At 35.0% G+C, this 18,824-nt stretch overlaps 1 protein-coding gene across 6 annotated transcripts in view; it reads right to left on the bottom strand.

Moving 5' to 3' along the window:
• The window catches only part of PCLO (piccolo presynaptic cytomatrix protein), a 401,999-nt gene that overhangs the window by 27,167 nt on the left and 356,008 nt on the right, over window positions 1-18,824 (bottom strand). For all 6 annotated transcript variants that reach the window (XM_015447837.3, XM_015447839.3, XM_005550357.4 and 3 more), the window contains one exon: window positions 16,948-17,021. In XM_015447837.3, the coding sequence (XP_015303323.3) occupies window positions 16,948-17,021 (74 nt within the window). The remainder of the gene's footprint in view (window positions 1-16,947; window positions 17,022-18,824) is intronic.

Raw genomic sequence — 18,824 nt, 5'->3', positions numbered from 1 at the left:
GGGATGGTTTCAGGATGAAACTGTTTCATCTCAGATCATCAGGCATTAGATTCTCATAAGGAGCACGCAACCTAGATCCCTCACACACGCAGTTCACAATAGTATTCACATTCCGAAGAGAACCTAATACCACTGCTGATCTGGCTTAGTTCCTAACAGGCCACAGACCAATACAGGTCTGTGGTCATAGGGTTGGGGACCCCTGTACTGGAAGAAATAAAGCTTTCAAAGTTATAAGCTAAGAAATTATTCCATATATTTCTATAGCCCACTGTCTTCCAATCTCTCACTCATTTCAGCTCATAGTTTTGCAAAAGAGATAGAACTTAAAAAGATCATTACAATTACAGCGTCATTGGTGCAATGATGGAGGCACTGACAGGAGCAAGAGAAAACTTCCTTAACAGAGCCAGCTGGAGAGTGCCCACAGATAGGTTCTTGAAAAAGGTAAGCTGAGGGGTGGGTCTCAAAGGATGAACAGGTGTTTTCCAGGATCAAGCATTTTGGGAAGGGGTGATCACATTAAGCAAAGAGAACAGCAGGAGCAAATGTAACAAGAGAAACTGCAGAGCCTGTGTGGAAGACTCCACACAATTTTGATATAGCCAGATGTAAAGTGGGAGAAAGGACATGTCAGGAGATAAAGTGGAGAAGTAGAAAGAGGGGCTGGTTGTGTTAAAACCTAGCTAGAGTTATATGGTTGATGGGGTCCATAGAAACATTTTATGCTAGAGAGTGACAAAATCAGATTAGACAGGTGCTGTAAAAGAGATGTGAAGATGATGATAATTCATCTTCAAAAACTTCAAAGGTAGATTAGGAGATCAATGTGGACACTAGACATTTCTTTTGGTGAGATGTGATGGAAACCTAAACTTAGGCAGTAGTTAGAATGAAAAAAAGGAAAGAGATTTAAGAAATACTGAAGAGGTAAAATCTGCAAGTATTTGGCAATTGCCTAACTGTGGAAATGAGACAGTGATTAGAAGAATAATGTAACTGAAACCAAACCTGAGATATAAAATGCAGGAGGAGAAGAAATTTACAGGTTAAGAGCCATAATATTTTCTTCTATCCTTTAGCAAAACAAACAAAACTAAAATCTGATATATTTTTCTATAACAATAAATTTGCATATTTAGAGTTTTAAGTCTTCTTAAAAGTTTATGTTTAAATCATTAACAAATTATTCTTAAACAATTATGTTTAAGTAACATAAAATTGTATATTTCCATAACATATCTCCATGTTATCATGTTTGCCATTATGACAATTCAACCTAGATTGATTCTAGATCATATTTTGCAAAATGAATAATTAGTGACTCATTAATTAATAAAGACACAATTTTTTGTTTTGATACTTTGAGTTCTGAGGTGCATGTGCAGAACGTGCAGGTTTGTTATTGGTATACACGTGCCATGGTGGTTTGCTGCACCCATCAACCTGTCATCTACATTAGGTATTTCTCCTAATGCTATCCCTCCCCTAGCTCCCCATCCCCCAGCAGGCCCCAGCATGTGATGTTCCCCGCCCTGTGTCCATGTGTTCCATTGTTCATCTCCCACTTATGAGTGAGAGCATATGGTATTTGGTTTTCCGTTCTTGTGTTAGTTTGCTGAGAATCATGGTTTCCAGTTTCATCCATGTCCCGGTAAAGGACATGAACTCATCCTTTTTTATGGCTGCATAGTATTCCATGGTGTATATGTGCCACATTTTCTTTATCCAGTCTATCATTGATGGTCATTTGGGTTGGTTCCAAGTCTTTTCTATTGTGAACAGTGCCGCAATAAACATACGTGTGCATGTATCTTTATAGTAGAATGATTTACAATCCTTTGGGTATATACCCAGTAATGGGATGGCTAGGTCAAATGGTGTTTCTAGTTCTAGATCCTTGAGGAATTGCCACACTGTCTTCCACAATGGTTGAACGAATTTACACTCCCACCAACAGTGTAAAAGCGTTCCTATTTCTCCACATGCTTTCCAGCATCTGTTGTTTCCTGACTTTTTAATGATTGCCATTGTAACTGGCGTGAGATGGTATCTCATTGTGATTTTGATTTGCATTTCTCTAAAGGCCAGTGATAATGAGCTTGTCTTCACATGTTTTTTGGCTGCATAAATATCTTCTTTTGAGAAGATGACACAACTTTCAAAAGCAGGGTTTTAAATAACTCAATAATTTCATCTCATTCTATTGTTTTAACCCGTGCCACAGTTATTTCCAGGAGCATTTTAGTAGAATATTTTATTTAAAATATATTTAAATGCTTTATTAAGAAAACTATGAACAAGAAAACGATTAACTTTAATTTTTATAAAAGTTTAAAATATCACATGACATGCTAGACAAATCTCAATCTGGGACTGCTAATCCATGTTCCTAAAGTCACAAGAAAATGACATTCTGAAAGTAGATCATATTGAGAGCTCTAAAACACCCAAAAACCAATGAGCAAGAGCTCATATTAATTTTACTCAGATAAACTCGTGGCTGACTATAAAAAAAACCTGCAAATTGACTGAGGAATAACACAGCAGTCTCAACATCAAACTAAATTGCAAAATTTGACCTATATTTTGACCCAGCCAAGTCATCATTAATTAAAAGGAAGTGAGTTAAAACTATCAGACTACCAAAAGTAATAAACACTTGAAGAAAAAGCTGTCTTGAAAATAAATTGTTGAGAAATAGTTCCTGTTCATTTGGCCTCTTGCAGTAACTGAAATCATTATAAACTACCTTTTCCACCAATTAAAATAGAAGTCAAAGAGAGCATGCCTCTGCTTAGCTAAACATAGAACCATAGAATGTGAAATGGACTCAGGCACTTCAGCACTAAAAGATGGCTTCAACTAATAAGTGTATTTCCCTGATTTAATGTCACATTAATGAATGAAAGAAATATTTTTTAAAAAACAAAATAATAACTCAGTTAGCTGCCTTACTCTAGAAGATACAGTATTTTGATCAGTTACATTTCTTCTGGTTCAAGAAATTCCTTAATGTTCTCAGCAAACTTTTTGAAATACGTATAGCAACATTTAAGTCTTCCCAAAAATAGAATTGTAATTTCTTGTGATGAGCCTGCTTTTCAAACCTTATGGTAGCATTCTGAATTTCTGATCTCTTTGTATAATACCATAGATGCATAAAATACAAAGTATTAAACTAATTCTTCTACTGTTTTCAGGATATGCCCTAAATGTTTTAATTAAAAACGTCAAATCCTTCTTCTAAGACTTGTCTGCCAGTGATTTTCTGCGTTTACTAAGAGTGCTCCACACACACTCACATACTAATCAGAATATGGAAGAATGTAATTGAATAAATTCTTTAAGTAACGTAAAATTGTGTATTTCCTTTTTTTTTTTTTGAGACGGAGTCTCACTGTGTCTCCCAGGCTGGAGTGCAGTGGCGTGATCTCGGCTCACTGCAAGCTCCGCCTCCCGGGTTCACGCCATGCTCCCGCCTCAGCCTCCCAAGTAGCTGAGACTACAGGCGCCCGCCACCACGCCCGGCTAGTTTTTTGTATTTTTAGTAGAGACGGGGTTTCACCATGTTAGCCAGGATAGTCTCGATCTCCTGACCTCGTGATCCACCCGCCTCGGCCTCCCAAAGTGCTGGGATTACAGGCTTGAGCCACCGCGCCCAGCCAAAATTGTGTATTTCCATAACACATCTCCATATTATCATGTTTGCCATTATAACAATTCAACCTAGACTGATTCTACATAATATTTCTGCAAAATAAATAGTGAGTCATTAATTAACAAAGACAACTTTTAAAAGCAGGTTTTAAAATAACTCAATCATTCTATCTCATTCTGTTCTTTTAATATGTACCACAATTATTTTCAGGAGTATTTTAGTAGAATATTTTATTTAAAATATATTTAAATATTAAGAAAACTATGAACAAAAAATGATTAGTTATATAAAAGTTTAAAATATCTCCTGAAATGCTAGACAAATCTCAATCTGAGACTATTAATCCATGTTCCTAAAGTCAAAACCCTAAAGTCACAAGAAAATCACATTCTGAAAATACACAATATTCAGAGCTCTAAACACACATAAATCAATGAGCAACAGCTCATATTAATTTTACTCAGATAAGCTCGCACATAACTGTGAAAAATAGTTGAATCAATTAGATTGATTCAATTAGATTCTTAAATCAAAGAAGGATCAATTAGAAGAACCTAATTGAATTAGATTCTTCCATATTGGAAACAACAGGTCAATGTCATTATCTATACAAAGCTAAGAAAGCCGGGCGCAGTGGCTCATGCCTGTAATCCTAGCACTTTGGGAGATGGAGGCGGGTGGATCACCTGAGTCAGGAGTTTGAGACCAGCCTGGGTAACATGGTGAAACCCCATCTCTGCTAAAAATACAAAAATTAGCTGGGCGTGGTGGCAGGCACCTGTAATCCCAGCTACTAGGGAGGCTGAGGCAGGAGAATCACTTGAAACTGGAAGGCAGAGGTTGCAGTGAGCCAAGATTGCACCACTGCGCTCCAGCGTGGGCAATAGAGCAAGATTCTGTCTCAAAAAAAGAGAGCAAAATGCAAACATTCTACCTAATTCAAACTCCAAATTACTCTTTTAACTCATCTTTAAAGTACTGTATTGTCTTATAATGCATAGTCAATTTCTTTCTTAAAAATCCTGTGAAGGTTTGCTTTTCATCATGTTCCAACAGTTTCCCTGACTTTTAAAATCAGTTTTTACATTGCCTTCTGCTGTTAACATTTTTTTTCTCTCAATCTTTCTAAATCATATTTGTGTTTAGTGATCATTTTACATGATGACCATTATCACATCATTTCATCTTTATGATGCTGGTGCCCGAAGCTGTTTGATTTGCATTTTGATTCTGAATCATTTTTAGAACAAAGAACCTCATTTGTCTTCCCAGATCACTCTCAGAGCTGTCTGTCCTGCATCTCATACCTCTGCCCCTGCTTGCATTCCAGTCCTTATCTGTTGAATTGCCTCCAAAGGAGTCCTCCAACTTCAGATATGATCCTCCCTAACCCATCCTTCACAGCACCAAATCTGTGTAATTTTCCTTCTTAAAATCAATCTGTATCTTCCAACTGCCTATCTACAGTGTGGAGTCTAAGTTCCTCCTGACAGCTTCAGATATTTCATAATTTATCTGAACTGTGACTACTCTCAAATCCTATCTTCCACTACTCCCTCCAGCACAGAACTATGCTACAGTCAGGCAGAAGTGTCCACAAGTTCACCAATATCACATATTTTCTCATATTGCAAAGGCTTTGACAATGATGTTTCCCCATATTAGAACCCTTGCCAGCCTTCCTCCAGCTATGAATACATATTCCTTTTATTTCAAGAACTATTTAAAAAAAAATTCCTGCCAGGAAGGCTTTCCTTATCCGTCCTAAAGCAGAGTACCTTAATATTCAATATACATTCACATCTGTCAGAACTCTATGCCAATTGTTCATGAACATGTTTGTCTGTCCTACTAGACTGGTTTTTTTTTTTTTTTTGGTAGAGACACTGCATTAATAATCTTCTGTAGATACAGCTACACTTGTGAAAAGAGAAGCACAGTCAATGTAACTTCAGAGTTACTATACTTTTAAGTAAATTATGTAGTTTTTAATTGAAGTAATAATCTCTCTGAGTTCAGTTTTAGGGTGGTGAACTCCTTAAAACCTGTACAACAACATACAGGATTAACATGACTTTTCAAGGTGTCTTAGGTATGGCTGGCATATGAAAAGAATCTAATGTTTTAACAGACTCTCTCGATGTTTTTGTGTAAGCATTTATTTCAGTTTTGCAACTATGTTATTAAGGTTGGTTTAGCCTTTGGTTTCTCTGAGTTTGTATTACTTGATTCAAAAATATTTATCAAGTGGGCATTTTGTGCAAGTCCCTGAGCCAGACACAGGGAATAGCATAAATACAGTAATACCTTATTATAAAGTATTCTTGTGAGATTTGGGTCCACCAGATTTTCTAAAGGTCCTAGCCGAATGCTTGGCAAATAAATGAAAGTTGTGTTGTTTTTGTTGTTATTGTTATTAAGGGGTATGTGTAGATTTTTTTTTTTTTTTTTTTTTTTTTTTTTTTTTTTTTTTTTTTTTGAGACGGAGTCTCACGCTGTTGCCCAGGCTGGAGTGCAGTGGCGCGATCTCGGCTCACTGCAAGCTCCGCCTCCTGGGTTCCCGCCATTCTCCTGCCTCAGCCTCCTGAGTAGCTAGGACTACAGGCGCCTGCCACCGCGCCCGGCTAATTTTTTGTATTTTTAGTAGAGACGGGGTTTCACTGTGGTCTCGATCTCCTGACCTTGTGATCCGCCCGCCTCGGCCTCCCAAAGTGCTGGGATTACAGGCTTGAGCCACCGTGCCCGGCCAGATTTTTTTTTGAAAAAGATGAATCATCATTTAGAACGAATATATATATATAATCATTCAATATGACAATATCATAATACAATGTGTAAGATAAAGCCCTGCTACTGCTACTTAGCATTACAAAACACCAACAACAGTTGTCTGGGCTCCATAGTGCAATGTAAATTAGAGAAATCACAATGGTGTGCTATTTCTTGGATAAGTGAGCATTCACGTTGGATGATAACAGCCTAAAATTGCATCGGCTTAGTGCAGGACAAAACATGACTTGAGTAGATAGCAATTCTTTTTTCAAAGTAAAAGATTTAAACAGAATAATCCACCTCCACAATTTTTAGTGGTAAAAAACAAATAATAAAATATATTGATTATTTTAGAGACTAGCAGTCAACATTTAATAAACCAGCAGTGCTGTACTTTCTCCAGAGTCTATTATCTCGTTTTCATACTACTTTCTTATCTGTAAAACTGGTTCCTTAAGGGAAAGTAATACTTGGTTGACCAAGGGCTTCTTTTCTGAAATGTGCTGATCTTTTCTTTTTCCAGTTTTACTTACTTATAAAATATTTTCTTATACAGAAAATTATGTAAACTTCCAGCATTTTCTAGAAATAATAAATTTTAAAAATTTTTCATTAGAGAAAGTAATAAACTAAAAGGTGGGAAAGTGAATTATCTTCAATAAATTTTGTCATTTTTAAAACTTCTAATTTTTTTCTTCCTGAACATTTATAAATTTATTTTTAAACTTTCAGTGAACTGGAAAAATAATCTAAAAGTTAAAATGTTTGAATTTCATAGACTTTTTTCCCCCCAGAGATTTTGTATTTTACATCATCAAAGTCAGGTTTTTTAAAAGTGAAAAAAACTTTCTCAATTCAACAATGGTGCTATCAGGAGGTGTTTAATGAGTGTGTCAGATAAAAAGAGTACTTAATTGTAATACCTACTACTGAACAGTTTTAAGAGAATGGATATTCATAATAATTTAGGGGAATGGTAGAAAATTATTTACTTCAAATAATACCATTTTTTCTTATTATTATGCAGTTTGATTCCTATTGCTTGTTTTTTATTTCTTCATATAACAAAAGGTTGAATAATTTTATGGCTTTTTTTTTTTTTTTTTTTTTTTTCTGACAAGGTCATCCAGGCTGGAGTGCAGTGGCATGATCTCGGCTCACTGTGACCTCCGCCTCCTGAACCCAAGCGATCTTCCCTCCTCAGCATCCCAAGTAGCTAGGAACACAGGCATGTGCCACCACACCCAGCTAATTTTTGTATTATTTTGTTAGAGATGGGGTTTTGCCATGTTGCCTAGACTGGTCTTGAACTCCTGGACTCACACAATCTGCCCACTTCAGCCTCCCAAAGTGCTGGGATTACAGGCGTGAGCCACCGCAGACCACCACAATTTTATGTTTTTGACTTCTTTCTTAAAAAAACAAAATCTGAAATTTCACATATCTCAATCATTTATTTTACCGAACTCATAGTCAAATTGCTAAGAGAAACCCACTGCCAACTTTTTAAAAAAAATCTGTTTCTTGGATTCTTTACATTCATATTTCTTAAAATAATTTTGTATTGCCTTTATAATATATTGGCTTTTTAAATTTTGGTAGATGAAGATTTAGCTTTTCTCATTCCTGTCATATGTTACAATCTTGGTTAAACTAATATTTGCAATTTATATTAACTTGCCTCTTTAATATTCATTTTTGAGAAAATTTGGTTCTTATATGGCTTTACTTAATTTTATTTTTTTCCTTAAGTTATTAATTGTTTTGTTTTATAATTTGCTCAGCTTTCCATGTATCTATCTCTAAATGTTCTCAACACTTCCAAGAGCACCTCTTTCAATACTGTTTTTCACTTGGCCAGACACATCATGACTTTTGTCAATTCTCTTCTCTCCTGCATGAGCACCCCATTCACTACCCATGTGCAGCCTAGAACTCTCCACATATTTTTGTTTTTGAAATTCGTGTTGTGGTGGAGATGTCAAAGAGAAGGAAGATTCACATTCTATGCCAGCACTATCTATAATGATCCCTGGCTTTGACCTTCCTGCCTGAGTTTTTTTTAAGGTAGTATCTATGTGTGTGGCCGATGCTCAGGTGAAGATGCAAAGTAGTATCAGCTCTGGTTTTAAGTTCTAGCCAAGTCGATGGGCACTCTGCAGCAGCTGCTCTCATATGTTGAGAAAACAAAACCACAGGCTGGCTCTTCTGCTAGTGCTTGGTCACAGTGTATACCTGTTCACCTCCCTGGAGACAAACGCCATTCGAAATTGGGTTTTCAGGATCCTGGAAGTATTGAATGAATTTCGAAACTTCACTAGTTTCTGTGGAGGGCCAATATTTTTTTATTGGGCTACTAGAAATGTCCAAAACCCCAAAATACGTTGGAATCAAATTCAGAATTTTAGTAAGTGCTAATGAGCTCTTCATATTTGATATTTGATCTCCATATCTCTATATCTGATCGGATTTTCTCAGGTGTTCTTTATTTCTGCTGCATGGCTGTTGTCTTTAGATTCTCCTTTTCTCATCATGGAAGTCCTCTATTCTTTGTGTCTCTTGATTCACAAAGTATCGTGTGTGGGGTCAGGGTATGCTTGCATGTGGTTAATTCGCTATTTTGGTGGAGCATATCTTCAAGGAGCTTCCTGAGATAGGTAGCATGGAAAGTAAAAGTTTTGTTCTTAGCCTTCTCAAAAATCATTTCATTTTACTCTTACATTTGATGGATAGTTTGTGTATAGATTTTTAGTTTACAATTCCTTCCATTTGAAATTTCAAAGGCATTAATTATTATCCTTTTCCTTTTAAGCCTCTATTATTGCTGCTGAAATATTGTTTGAATTCTTATCTTTTCTTCTTTCTGGTTAATGTACATTAATTAATTACCTGGAGAAATATTTAGCATCTGCTCTACATTTCTTGTTTTCTGAATTATTATGATGCTATCTCATGCTGCAAGTCTCTTTATTTCTTGTCTTTCTAATGTGGAGATTTATTTTCTTCAGTTTAAAGAAATGTGTTGTAGTTTGAATAATGTTTCTTTTCATCTCTCTCTTTTCTGTGGAATTACTGTTAGTTAGAATTTGAGCCTGATAGGTTAATCACTTAATTGTTTTTAACATTTTTAAGTTTTTTGTTATTGTTTTTATTGCTAATTTCTCTTCAGTGAAAAGCCATTGTCACTGACATGCCAGTTCATAATTTATTTATTTTTTTTGAGATAGTCTTGCTTTGTCACCCAGGCTAGAGTGCAGTGGCACGACCTCAGCTCACCACACCCTCTGCCTCCTGGGCTCAAGCAATCCCCCTATCTCAGCCTCCCTAGCAGCTGGAACCACAGGCATGCACTACCACGCCCAGCTAATTTTCGTATTTTTTGTAGAGACAGGGTTTACACCAAGTTGTCCAGGTTGGTCTTGAACTCCTGACTGAAGCAATCTGTTCTCCTTGGTCTCACAAAGTACTGGGACTAGAGACATGAGCCACTGTGCCTGGCTCTCCAGTTTATAATTTTTGACCATGTTTGTTCTTGTTTGTCCTTTTTTGAGCAAAATGTGGGAGATCTTTATTTAGTATAGTGATCATTTAGTGAGCATACAACTTACAATATTTTAGTCTTATTTATCATTTGTTCATTGCTTTTATTTTTGGTTTCTTTTACTATATAAGTATTATTATTATTTGTAAACAAAAATGTCTATTATTTCTTTGATGGCTTATGATTTCTTATCTTGCTTAGGAAATTGCCCCTCATATTCCACTAAGCCTGTTCAAATCTTATTTGGATTTCTTTCAAACATTTTATTATTTCATTTTTAAATTTCATTGCCTTAATTAACCTTAAAATTACTTGGTAGATAGTAATGACTAGAAGTCTAATTTTCTTTTCTTACTGAAGAAAATTATGGCAGAACTATTTGATAAACAAACCAGCTTTTTCTATGGAATGAAATATCTGTTCCATTGGAATTTATAATAATCATTTACTTTAAAACCATATACGGACTGGTTAAGTTATCCATTTGTCCATTTATCTGTTTGTCTATTTTGTGTTAATTTATGTTGTTTTGAATACAGAGATTTTCAATATCTAATAAAACAAGATCTTTAATTTTGGCAAGCTACATAGCATCTGTAATGTAAATGGTGTTATTAGCTGGCTGGCTATAATCATTAAGTGTTGGATGTTTTCCTTTACAAACCACTTAAGATAGTCTTATAAATTTAAAATATTTTTTCATAAAATAGCTGTGTAACAATCAGTATCAAAATAAAAATGTTGGTAAATACAATGGTAAGAGTCAGGTGATGTTAGATTAGCTACCTGTAGATTCTAACTCTAATAAGTTGGCTATAAAACTCTGCTTGAATGGTTTTACTGCTCTAGGTCTCTGTTTCCTTGACGGTATAAGGCGGAAATTGTTATTTCAATTATTCCATATCTATTATCTCCTACTGTCTTGTGACAAATGAACCAGCCAATGTGAAGGTATTTAGAACAAAATAAACATCATATATTTGTGATATTTATACATCTTTTGTTAATTTTCTACATCTATACTAAGAAAATATTCTTGGCTTATAGTTATTCAGTGTTATTTGCTAAGTTTTAGTATTCTTATCTTGATTCAAAAGCCTCTCCCTCATAAGTAAATCAGAGCAACAACTCCCAGTGCAACATTTCAGGGACTTGTAGGTAAAGAAGACATTTAAAAAATTACTGAAAACTACTATTTCAGATATTAATCTCTGAAAGTCTAAAATATTCTAGGCTTTCATCAAGCAATTGACAATGCTTTGATGTGTGCTAAGACTAAGAAATACCCAAGATCACTTCCAGAAATTTAATTCATTTAGCTTTTCAGTGGTTGATCAATACCCTCCAGAGATGAATCTGACTTAGATTTAAGACACAATTTTTTTAAAAAAATTCAATAATAGGGTATTTTGCAGTAAATGTCATTAATTTTAAAATCTCAGTGAATAATCCAGGTCTAGAAATAAGTGACACTGGATTTTAGATTCTCGTAATTTAGGAAAATGTGATAAGGTGATAAGGTCCAGGGAAGTCACCCCCAAATAGGAGGAGGCTTTCCCCTTGCACCCTTTGCTCTAGCTTCACTGAATAACTTCTCTCCTATACACCCCCAATCTTTTCTTCCATCTGTGTTTTTCCTCATGGTGTTCTTCAGTCTGAACTTGGCCTCATTCATTGCCACATGTCTAGACCTTGTTCAACTTTCAAAGCAGTCACTACTTGTAACCTCTTTCACAAAACCATGCTCCCCACCATCACTTCTACAGATGCTGCCATGCTTTTCAATGCTGAAATTCCACAGCACATAATTTTCCCTCTGGTTTATACATTTTTATTGTAATTATTCTTTGCATCATGGTTATTAAAGCCCCTTCTCTGAATGGATACTGGCTATACACACCTGGTTCAGCAAGCATGCTTCCTGGCTGCTGATGAAATAGAACCAATCATACTAGATGGACAGTATGCTCCCTTAGATCAGCATATGTATTGAATTGATCTCTGTAGGATCCAAAGTTTTAATATGGTGTTTTGCATATAATAGATACACTCATATATAGCACTAATCAACTTTGGAAATATAAGAAAGGTAGCATAAGTATTGGGAAAAATAAGACAGCAAGGTCCCGTATTTGTGGAGTGAATATTATTGGATGCCATAATAATAGCTGTTATTATACTCTAATTGAGGATCTTCCATAATAGTTTCATATTTTCTCTTTGAGAGTAGAGCCTAGCAAATTTCTAGAATGTTTGAGGTTTATTTGTTCTGGAAACTGAATTTCCATTCTTACTGAAACTAAATTGAATTTTATGAAGATACTTAAGAAAACAGGCCGGGCGCGGTGGCTCAAGCCTGTAATCCCAGCACTCTGGGAGGCCGAGGCGGGCGGATCACGAGGTCAGGAGATCGAGACCATCCTGGCTAACACGTGAAACCCCGTCTCTACTAAAAAAAATACAAAAAATAACTAGCCGGGCGAGGTGGCGGGCGCCTGTAGTCCCAGCTATTCGGGAGGCTGAGGCAGGAGAATGGCGTAAACCCGGGAGGCGGAGCTTGCAGTGAGCTGAGATCCGGCCACTGCACTCCAGCCCGGGCGACAGAGCGAGACTCCGTCTCAAAAAAAAAAAAAAAAAAAAAAAAAAAAAAAAAAAAAAAAGAAAAGAAAAAAAAAAGAAAACAAATGATTTATTAGGGTTATTTGTTCTTGAAAGGTATACAGCCAAGAAAATTAAACTTCATGGGAAGTTGTGATTGTAATACTTTTTAAAGATGATGAACACCTGGTTTAGGAGACTTAATGGATCAAGGCAGCTACTACATGGATGTTCACTGGCAAAAAATAACAGTATTAAATACATCCATCTTAACTAATAGAAGGGTCAGCTAGCTTAAAGGATGTAATTAGATGTTTTTAGTGTAAATTGGAAAAACATTCATCTGTACAATTTGAAAGTCTAACTGGTTTGATTTGAATCTTAAAGAAAAGTGGTCTTGTATAGCTCTCATTGTCAACAAGCGCACAACATTTTATCAATCCTGAATAATAATCATTTCTTTGGATGGGACCAAAATGACTCTGTCTCACATATACTCCTAATTTAATAATAGCTACAACTTAAAGGATGTTAACTGTATGCCAAACACAACACTTATTTTCACTTTACATATGCTCTCAATTGTGGAAATTCAATGACTGATTAGTGGAGATAGTCTGAAAGAGTGTTACTGTTTTATACTACAACTTAAGTCAGAATCCCAGAACCCTTCATAGAGCTCACATTCTGACCCATTGAACTAATCTCATGCTGGGATTAAAATTCATAAACAACTTCTATGAATAAGGAAAAACATTGTTAGAGAAAATGACTAAGTGGAAAGTTATTGTTTTTAAATTAGAAGCAGAATAAATGGACTTGCTTAATAAGAAGAACAAGGACATGGCTATTTGACATTAAAAAACACTCAGTAACATTCTCAACAGAAATTGCAACCCCATAAAACATTACTTTTTACATTCTGAACCCTATAAAGCAAAAACAAGAATAAAAATTGTATGTGAACAAACTGTCTAAAAGCGATTACTTAAAATTTATGATATACTCTGAATTAAAGTATGCTGTCCTAAAGCAAATCTTTGTAGATGAGTATTTCTTAGAGTGGACTAAGTTGTTCATAAAGCAAAGTGCTTAAATGAATAATATAAGTACTCAAGATGAAGTAGAACATTTCAAGGATCTATAATTTCAAGAAAACTGTGCTTATCTACAGAGTCACAGTTTTTCTAATGTCCTGGTGAAGGATTGAACGGAGGAAAAATACAATAAAAAACTATATATTTTGTCTAAAAAAATTGAATTGACTCTCGTTTGTTTTTGTTCTCCCACTAAATTGGCTGTTTATGTTCACTGACAACAAAAGGAAGTAAAGACAATTCTTTGGATCACTCAAAACAAACACAGATTATACATATATCTCAAGTACAACACAAAGTTGATTCCATATTTCTATGTGGGCAAAACAAAATCTTGCACTTTAAATTGATGTATCCTCCTATCTGCATAGAGCAAATACATTCTTAATCATTTTCTCCTCACGCTGTTTATATATTCTTTCTAATTTAAAATTGCCTCTGAGAGTCTAATATTATTGCAGTTTTCTTCTCCATATTATTAACTCTTTTTTATATTTCTCTTACAGTGATTCATGCCAAATTCATATAGTTATGTAGATTATAAATTTGATTATTGTCAAATGTTAACAGTAACTCAGTCAAAAACAACTTGTCCAAAAAGTTGCTACCAAAAGGGCACTTGACTATAAATAACTCACATTATATTACATATTCCATCTTGTTCCTGTCCTCAATCCCCGCCCCTCTGCTCAATGACTAATCTGAGATCAACTGTTGGTCAGGGTCAGTTCGTTAAAGGGGAAACATATTGACTCATAAGTTTAAATAAAAATAAAGTAGCCTCTGATTGGCTCCTTCTTGGAAAACAAGCATGTTTTGTGTGAGACTGATATGAAAGAAGAAAGCAGTATTAGGATGAACAATTTCTGTTCATTGACAGCTGTTAACATTTATACGAAAACAATTTTATTTATAAACTTTAGGATTAAAGAAAGGTAAAATTAAGTAGCTAAAAGTATGCATGAATTGCTTCTCTATATATGTAAATTCTAGAGTAACATGAAAATCAATAGCTGCTAATTGTATAGACATTCTCTGAGCAATTCTGCGGGCAAGGCTGTCTGCTAAGTGCTGGGATAACAAGAGGAGTAAGTGCTTTCTCTGGTCTGAGAGTTGTTCAGCCTTATGTAGGAGACAAAAATAGAAATAGGTAATTTAAATCAAAGAACAATGATAAAATATGCAAATTCTCTCAACTGTGTGTGTTAAGAGCATAGAAGGAAAAGAAGGCAAAATGGGGAAGAGAGTGAATTAAGTGCAGGGCATACGTAGTTTGATGCATCCATGTAAAATATTGTGCCGGCCCTATACTTTTGTGCTTTCGGATGCATTCTTCGGTCTTTTCCTTGCTTTCTTCTCAGAGTAGCTGCCCTGTACAGTTTCGCAGACCTCTCTGTCAACTGGCTTCCAACTGGATTTGATCAGGCACTGGCAGAGATGGGAGACTGGGAGGAAGAGAGAACCAGGATATTTCTCCCCATCCTTGTCTGTCTCAGGATATATTTCCGGCACTGGCTGAATTTCTTTCATGTTTCTTACCCCCAGAAAGCAGGCGTGTCCTGGTTTTGGCTCTCACTGTCCTCTAGCTTACTGGAACAATAGCTATTTTTCTGCTGCTTCACTATACCCCACTTAGTTTCTCAGCTTCTTTCACGAGTATATAATCAATTGCTAGTCATTTGTTTCCTCTATTTCAAATACTCAGAGCCATTTATAGTTTCCTGGTTGGACACAAATGCCTGACATACTGAGTCTAAATTCCAGGAGTTTGGGCTGCAGGTTTGGGACTAATCAACTTATAAGAGAGAGTTCATGAGTGTGTACAGAGATAGGGTAGGTAAAAAGATTGGTAGATAGAGGGTAGAACCCTGAGGTATTTGCAAGAGATAAAGGAAGCATAGCTTTTGAAGGCGTCCAAAGATTAATTTACAATTTGAGTAGAACAAGAAAAATGTGGCATTCACTTAAGCCCCTGAGAAAACCTAGGTATCACTTAGACCCAGCATTTGTCAGATGAGATTTCTGAAGATAGAGAAATGAGGTCACATATCTAATAAAGGCCAGAATTGAAAACCTGTTTTCAATTCTATTTCCCTAGGTAGTGTTCTTGTGATAACACACCCATAATCATGCTAATAGTGTGACATTGGTGTCATTTTCACTTGTTCTGACCTTGTTCTATGTGTGCACTTCAGTTTCCTTTTATATAACGCCAATATATGTTTTTAGTTACCTCATAGGTAATTGTAAGAATCAAATGAGACAGTGCATGAAAAGTACTTAGAATAAACTACTTAGAATAGTTAAATGTATTGAGAGAGGTTGGAATGACACATGAAGGACAATAGGGCTACTAGATTCATTTTATTTTTTTTTATTTTTTTCAGATGAAGTCTCCCTCTGTCACCCCGGCTAGAGTGCAGTGGCGAGATCTGGGCTCATTGCAAACTCTGCCTCCTAGGTTCAAGCAGTTCTCCTGCCTCAGCCTCCTGAGTAGCTGGGATTACAGGTGAGCACCACCACACCTGGCTAATTTTTGTATTTTTAGTAGGGACGGGATTTCGCCACGTTGGTCTCAAACTCCTGACCTCATGATCTGTCCACCTCGGCTTCCCAAAGTGCTGGGATTTCAGGAGTGAGTCACCACACCTAGCCAGGGATACTAGATTTTATCACACTATTATAAAAGGTAAGCTAGTCATCATAAAGCTTATAGATACTCTTTTTATATGTTTGCTGAAGTTAAGGTGTTTTCACATTTGGTAATAACTTACTATTTGTTTACTAAAACGAAATTTGAAATTAAATTTGGTTTTTCTTTAGAAGTTAGTTTAGCAGTGAATTTTTCTGTAAAATGATTTTTACACCATTAATTTCTTCTCAGCTTCATATATTTAAGAATTTCCATGGACTTAAATGAGGTTCCATGATTGATTTTCTATTTGCATGATATTTTAAACAAAATATATATTTTTAAGTTCAAGATTTCCCTCCCACCCTCGGAAAGTCTTCTGAGTCTTTTTTGTGCCATCCTTCTCATTCTTCTTTCTCTTTTAATTTTTTAGTACCCCAAGTTCCTTCAATGTTAAACACAAATGAGAAAACTGGGAAATTGTAAAGAAAGTCATTCTCATTTAATAGATAATGATGTCTTACTACCTATTGCTTTTGCCATTAGTATGTAACATTTAAATTCATGTTAAAAGAAAAATAACTCAAACATTTATACTGTAGAATGTAGATTAGGCCAAAATCTAATATTGTAAATTTTTACTTACCTTCAGTGTCTGCTAGTCCTACTCCTACCCCTGGCTGTTTTACAGGCTCTTGTCCATTCTGTCCCATCTTCCCTCTGTTTAGGAATAAAATAAAATGATATATTCAGTTATGATCTCATGAATGCAAAGGAGGCTAAATTTGCATAAATTAAATAACATTGAAAGTAATGGCAAAAACTGCAATTACTTTTGCACCAACCAAGTATTTTCGGACTTGTAATAATTATTTGAATGGCACATACATACACAGTTAATTGCTCTATGTCATGATTTTAAAATGTGAACTTGTTTATTATTCCTCTTCAAGCCAAATATATACCTTAACATTCAGTAATTTTTATTTGTAGACTCATTTATCAAAAAATAAGACCGTCATGACATTTCCAAACTTTGTTTTAGAATTTTTTATTTATTTCTAACTCAAAAATGAGAAGGGGCTTTATATTTTTATAAATTGTACTGATGAGTTATTCTAGCTTTTTTTTGGTGAAAAGAGCAATATTGAAATACATACTATATAAAAATGATATTTTAATAGAATATTTCTTATTTCATGTGTTTTTTTCCCCCCAACTCCTTCCTGTGTTTTCTGCTATGTTGAGCAAACTGGCTTTTGTAGTCAGGCTGCTTGGTCTCTGCTTCTGGCTTTGCTATTTCTTGCTATGTGTAATGTAAGGCAAAGTACCTGGTCAAGACTGTTTCTCCTTTTGTGATATAAAGATAATAATATTAGCTACATTTTGATTGTGAAAAAAATTACATGAAAAATGCATAAAAAGGTTTAAAGAGTGCCTGAAAAATCATAAGCATTCAATAAATATAGCATATTAATAGGTAGGCATGCTCATAGCAGCCTTAGAATTCAGCTAAAATCTGCTAATCACTTTTACTTTTCAGCTTCAAACTTTTTGGAAAGTCAACTAGATGAAGAATTCATGATACTTTGAGGATTGTAAGCTTAGAATGTTAATAATTTAACAGCTAAAGGACTGTAGGCCACTGCTTATTTCTCTGGCTACAGAAAAAGCTACATGACACATGAAAAAGTTTGGAATTTGCCTTTATATATACTTAGATAGGGTGTTCTAAAAAGATGGAATAAAAACTTAAGTGTTATAGAAAGATGCTTGAACAAAAGAGCATCTTGATACTGCACTTTGTAGGCAACGCTTCTAGCATAGCAGGATTTACTAACAATTAATTACAACTTTCATAGGAAGTGTTTGGTTTGCTGGACCTGCTGAAAATGTAACCATATTTATTTCTTAAGAATCCAATCATATCTTACTTGAAAACTGCTCTAAAGATCCTCTTATTCTACTTCAGAGAAGGTGCTGAAATGTGTCTGCACATAATAAAAGAGGAACACATGTAAATTCAGAAATTATTTTATCTCAAAAACCATTACATTGTTCCATTATAATAATTCTAGGTTAAAGGTTTAAGTACAAATTTTTATTAAGTGTGTATGTGAGGGACCAAGTTCATGCAAATTAAGCAATTTCCAACATTTCTGTTTTATCATATGTATGTTAAACCATGGTCTGCATGGTCAACATCTGCATACATATTTAAGCAACGCACAAAATTTTAGCGTATGTAATTGCTTCATCAAGATTCAAGACAATTAGTTAAGAAAAGAAAACAAAAAAGAACTCTGCTCTATCTGTTAGCATTAGAGAGGAAAAAAAAGTTTAATAGCAGTAATCTTACTTTTATCAGTACATTACGCTGGTAGAGTGAGCCAAAACTTACCTTGTTACTGAATCAATTCTATTGAAAGTGAGGGTCTTTTTAGTATTGGTAATCTAGTAGATAAGAATACTAAAAAATTAATATTCTTATACTATCCCAGACTTTTAAAAAGTAGTTACTAT

This window comes from Macaca fascicularis, chromosome 3 (genome assembly GCF_037993035.2).
Source record: "Macaca fascicularis isolate 582-1 chromosome 3, T2T-MFA8v1.1".
NCBI classification, from domain to species: Eukaryota; Metazoa; Chordata; class Mammalia; order Primates; family Cercopithecidae; genus Macaca; species Macaca fascicularis.
Note: the sequence above shows the minus strand (reverse complement) of the source record. Positions and strands in the feature narration are given on the sequence as shown.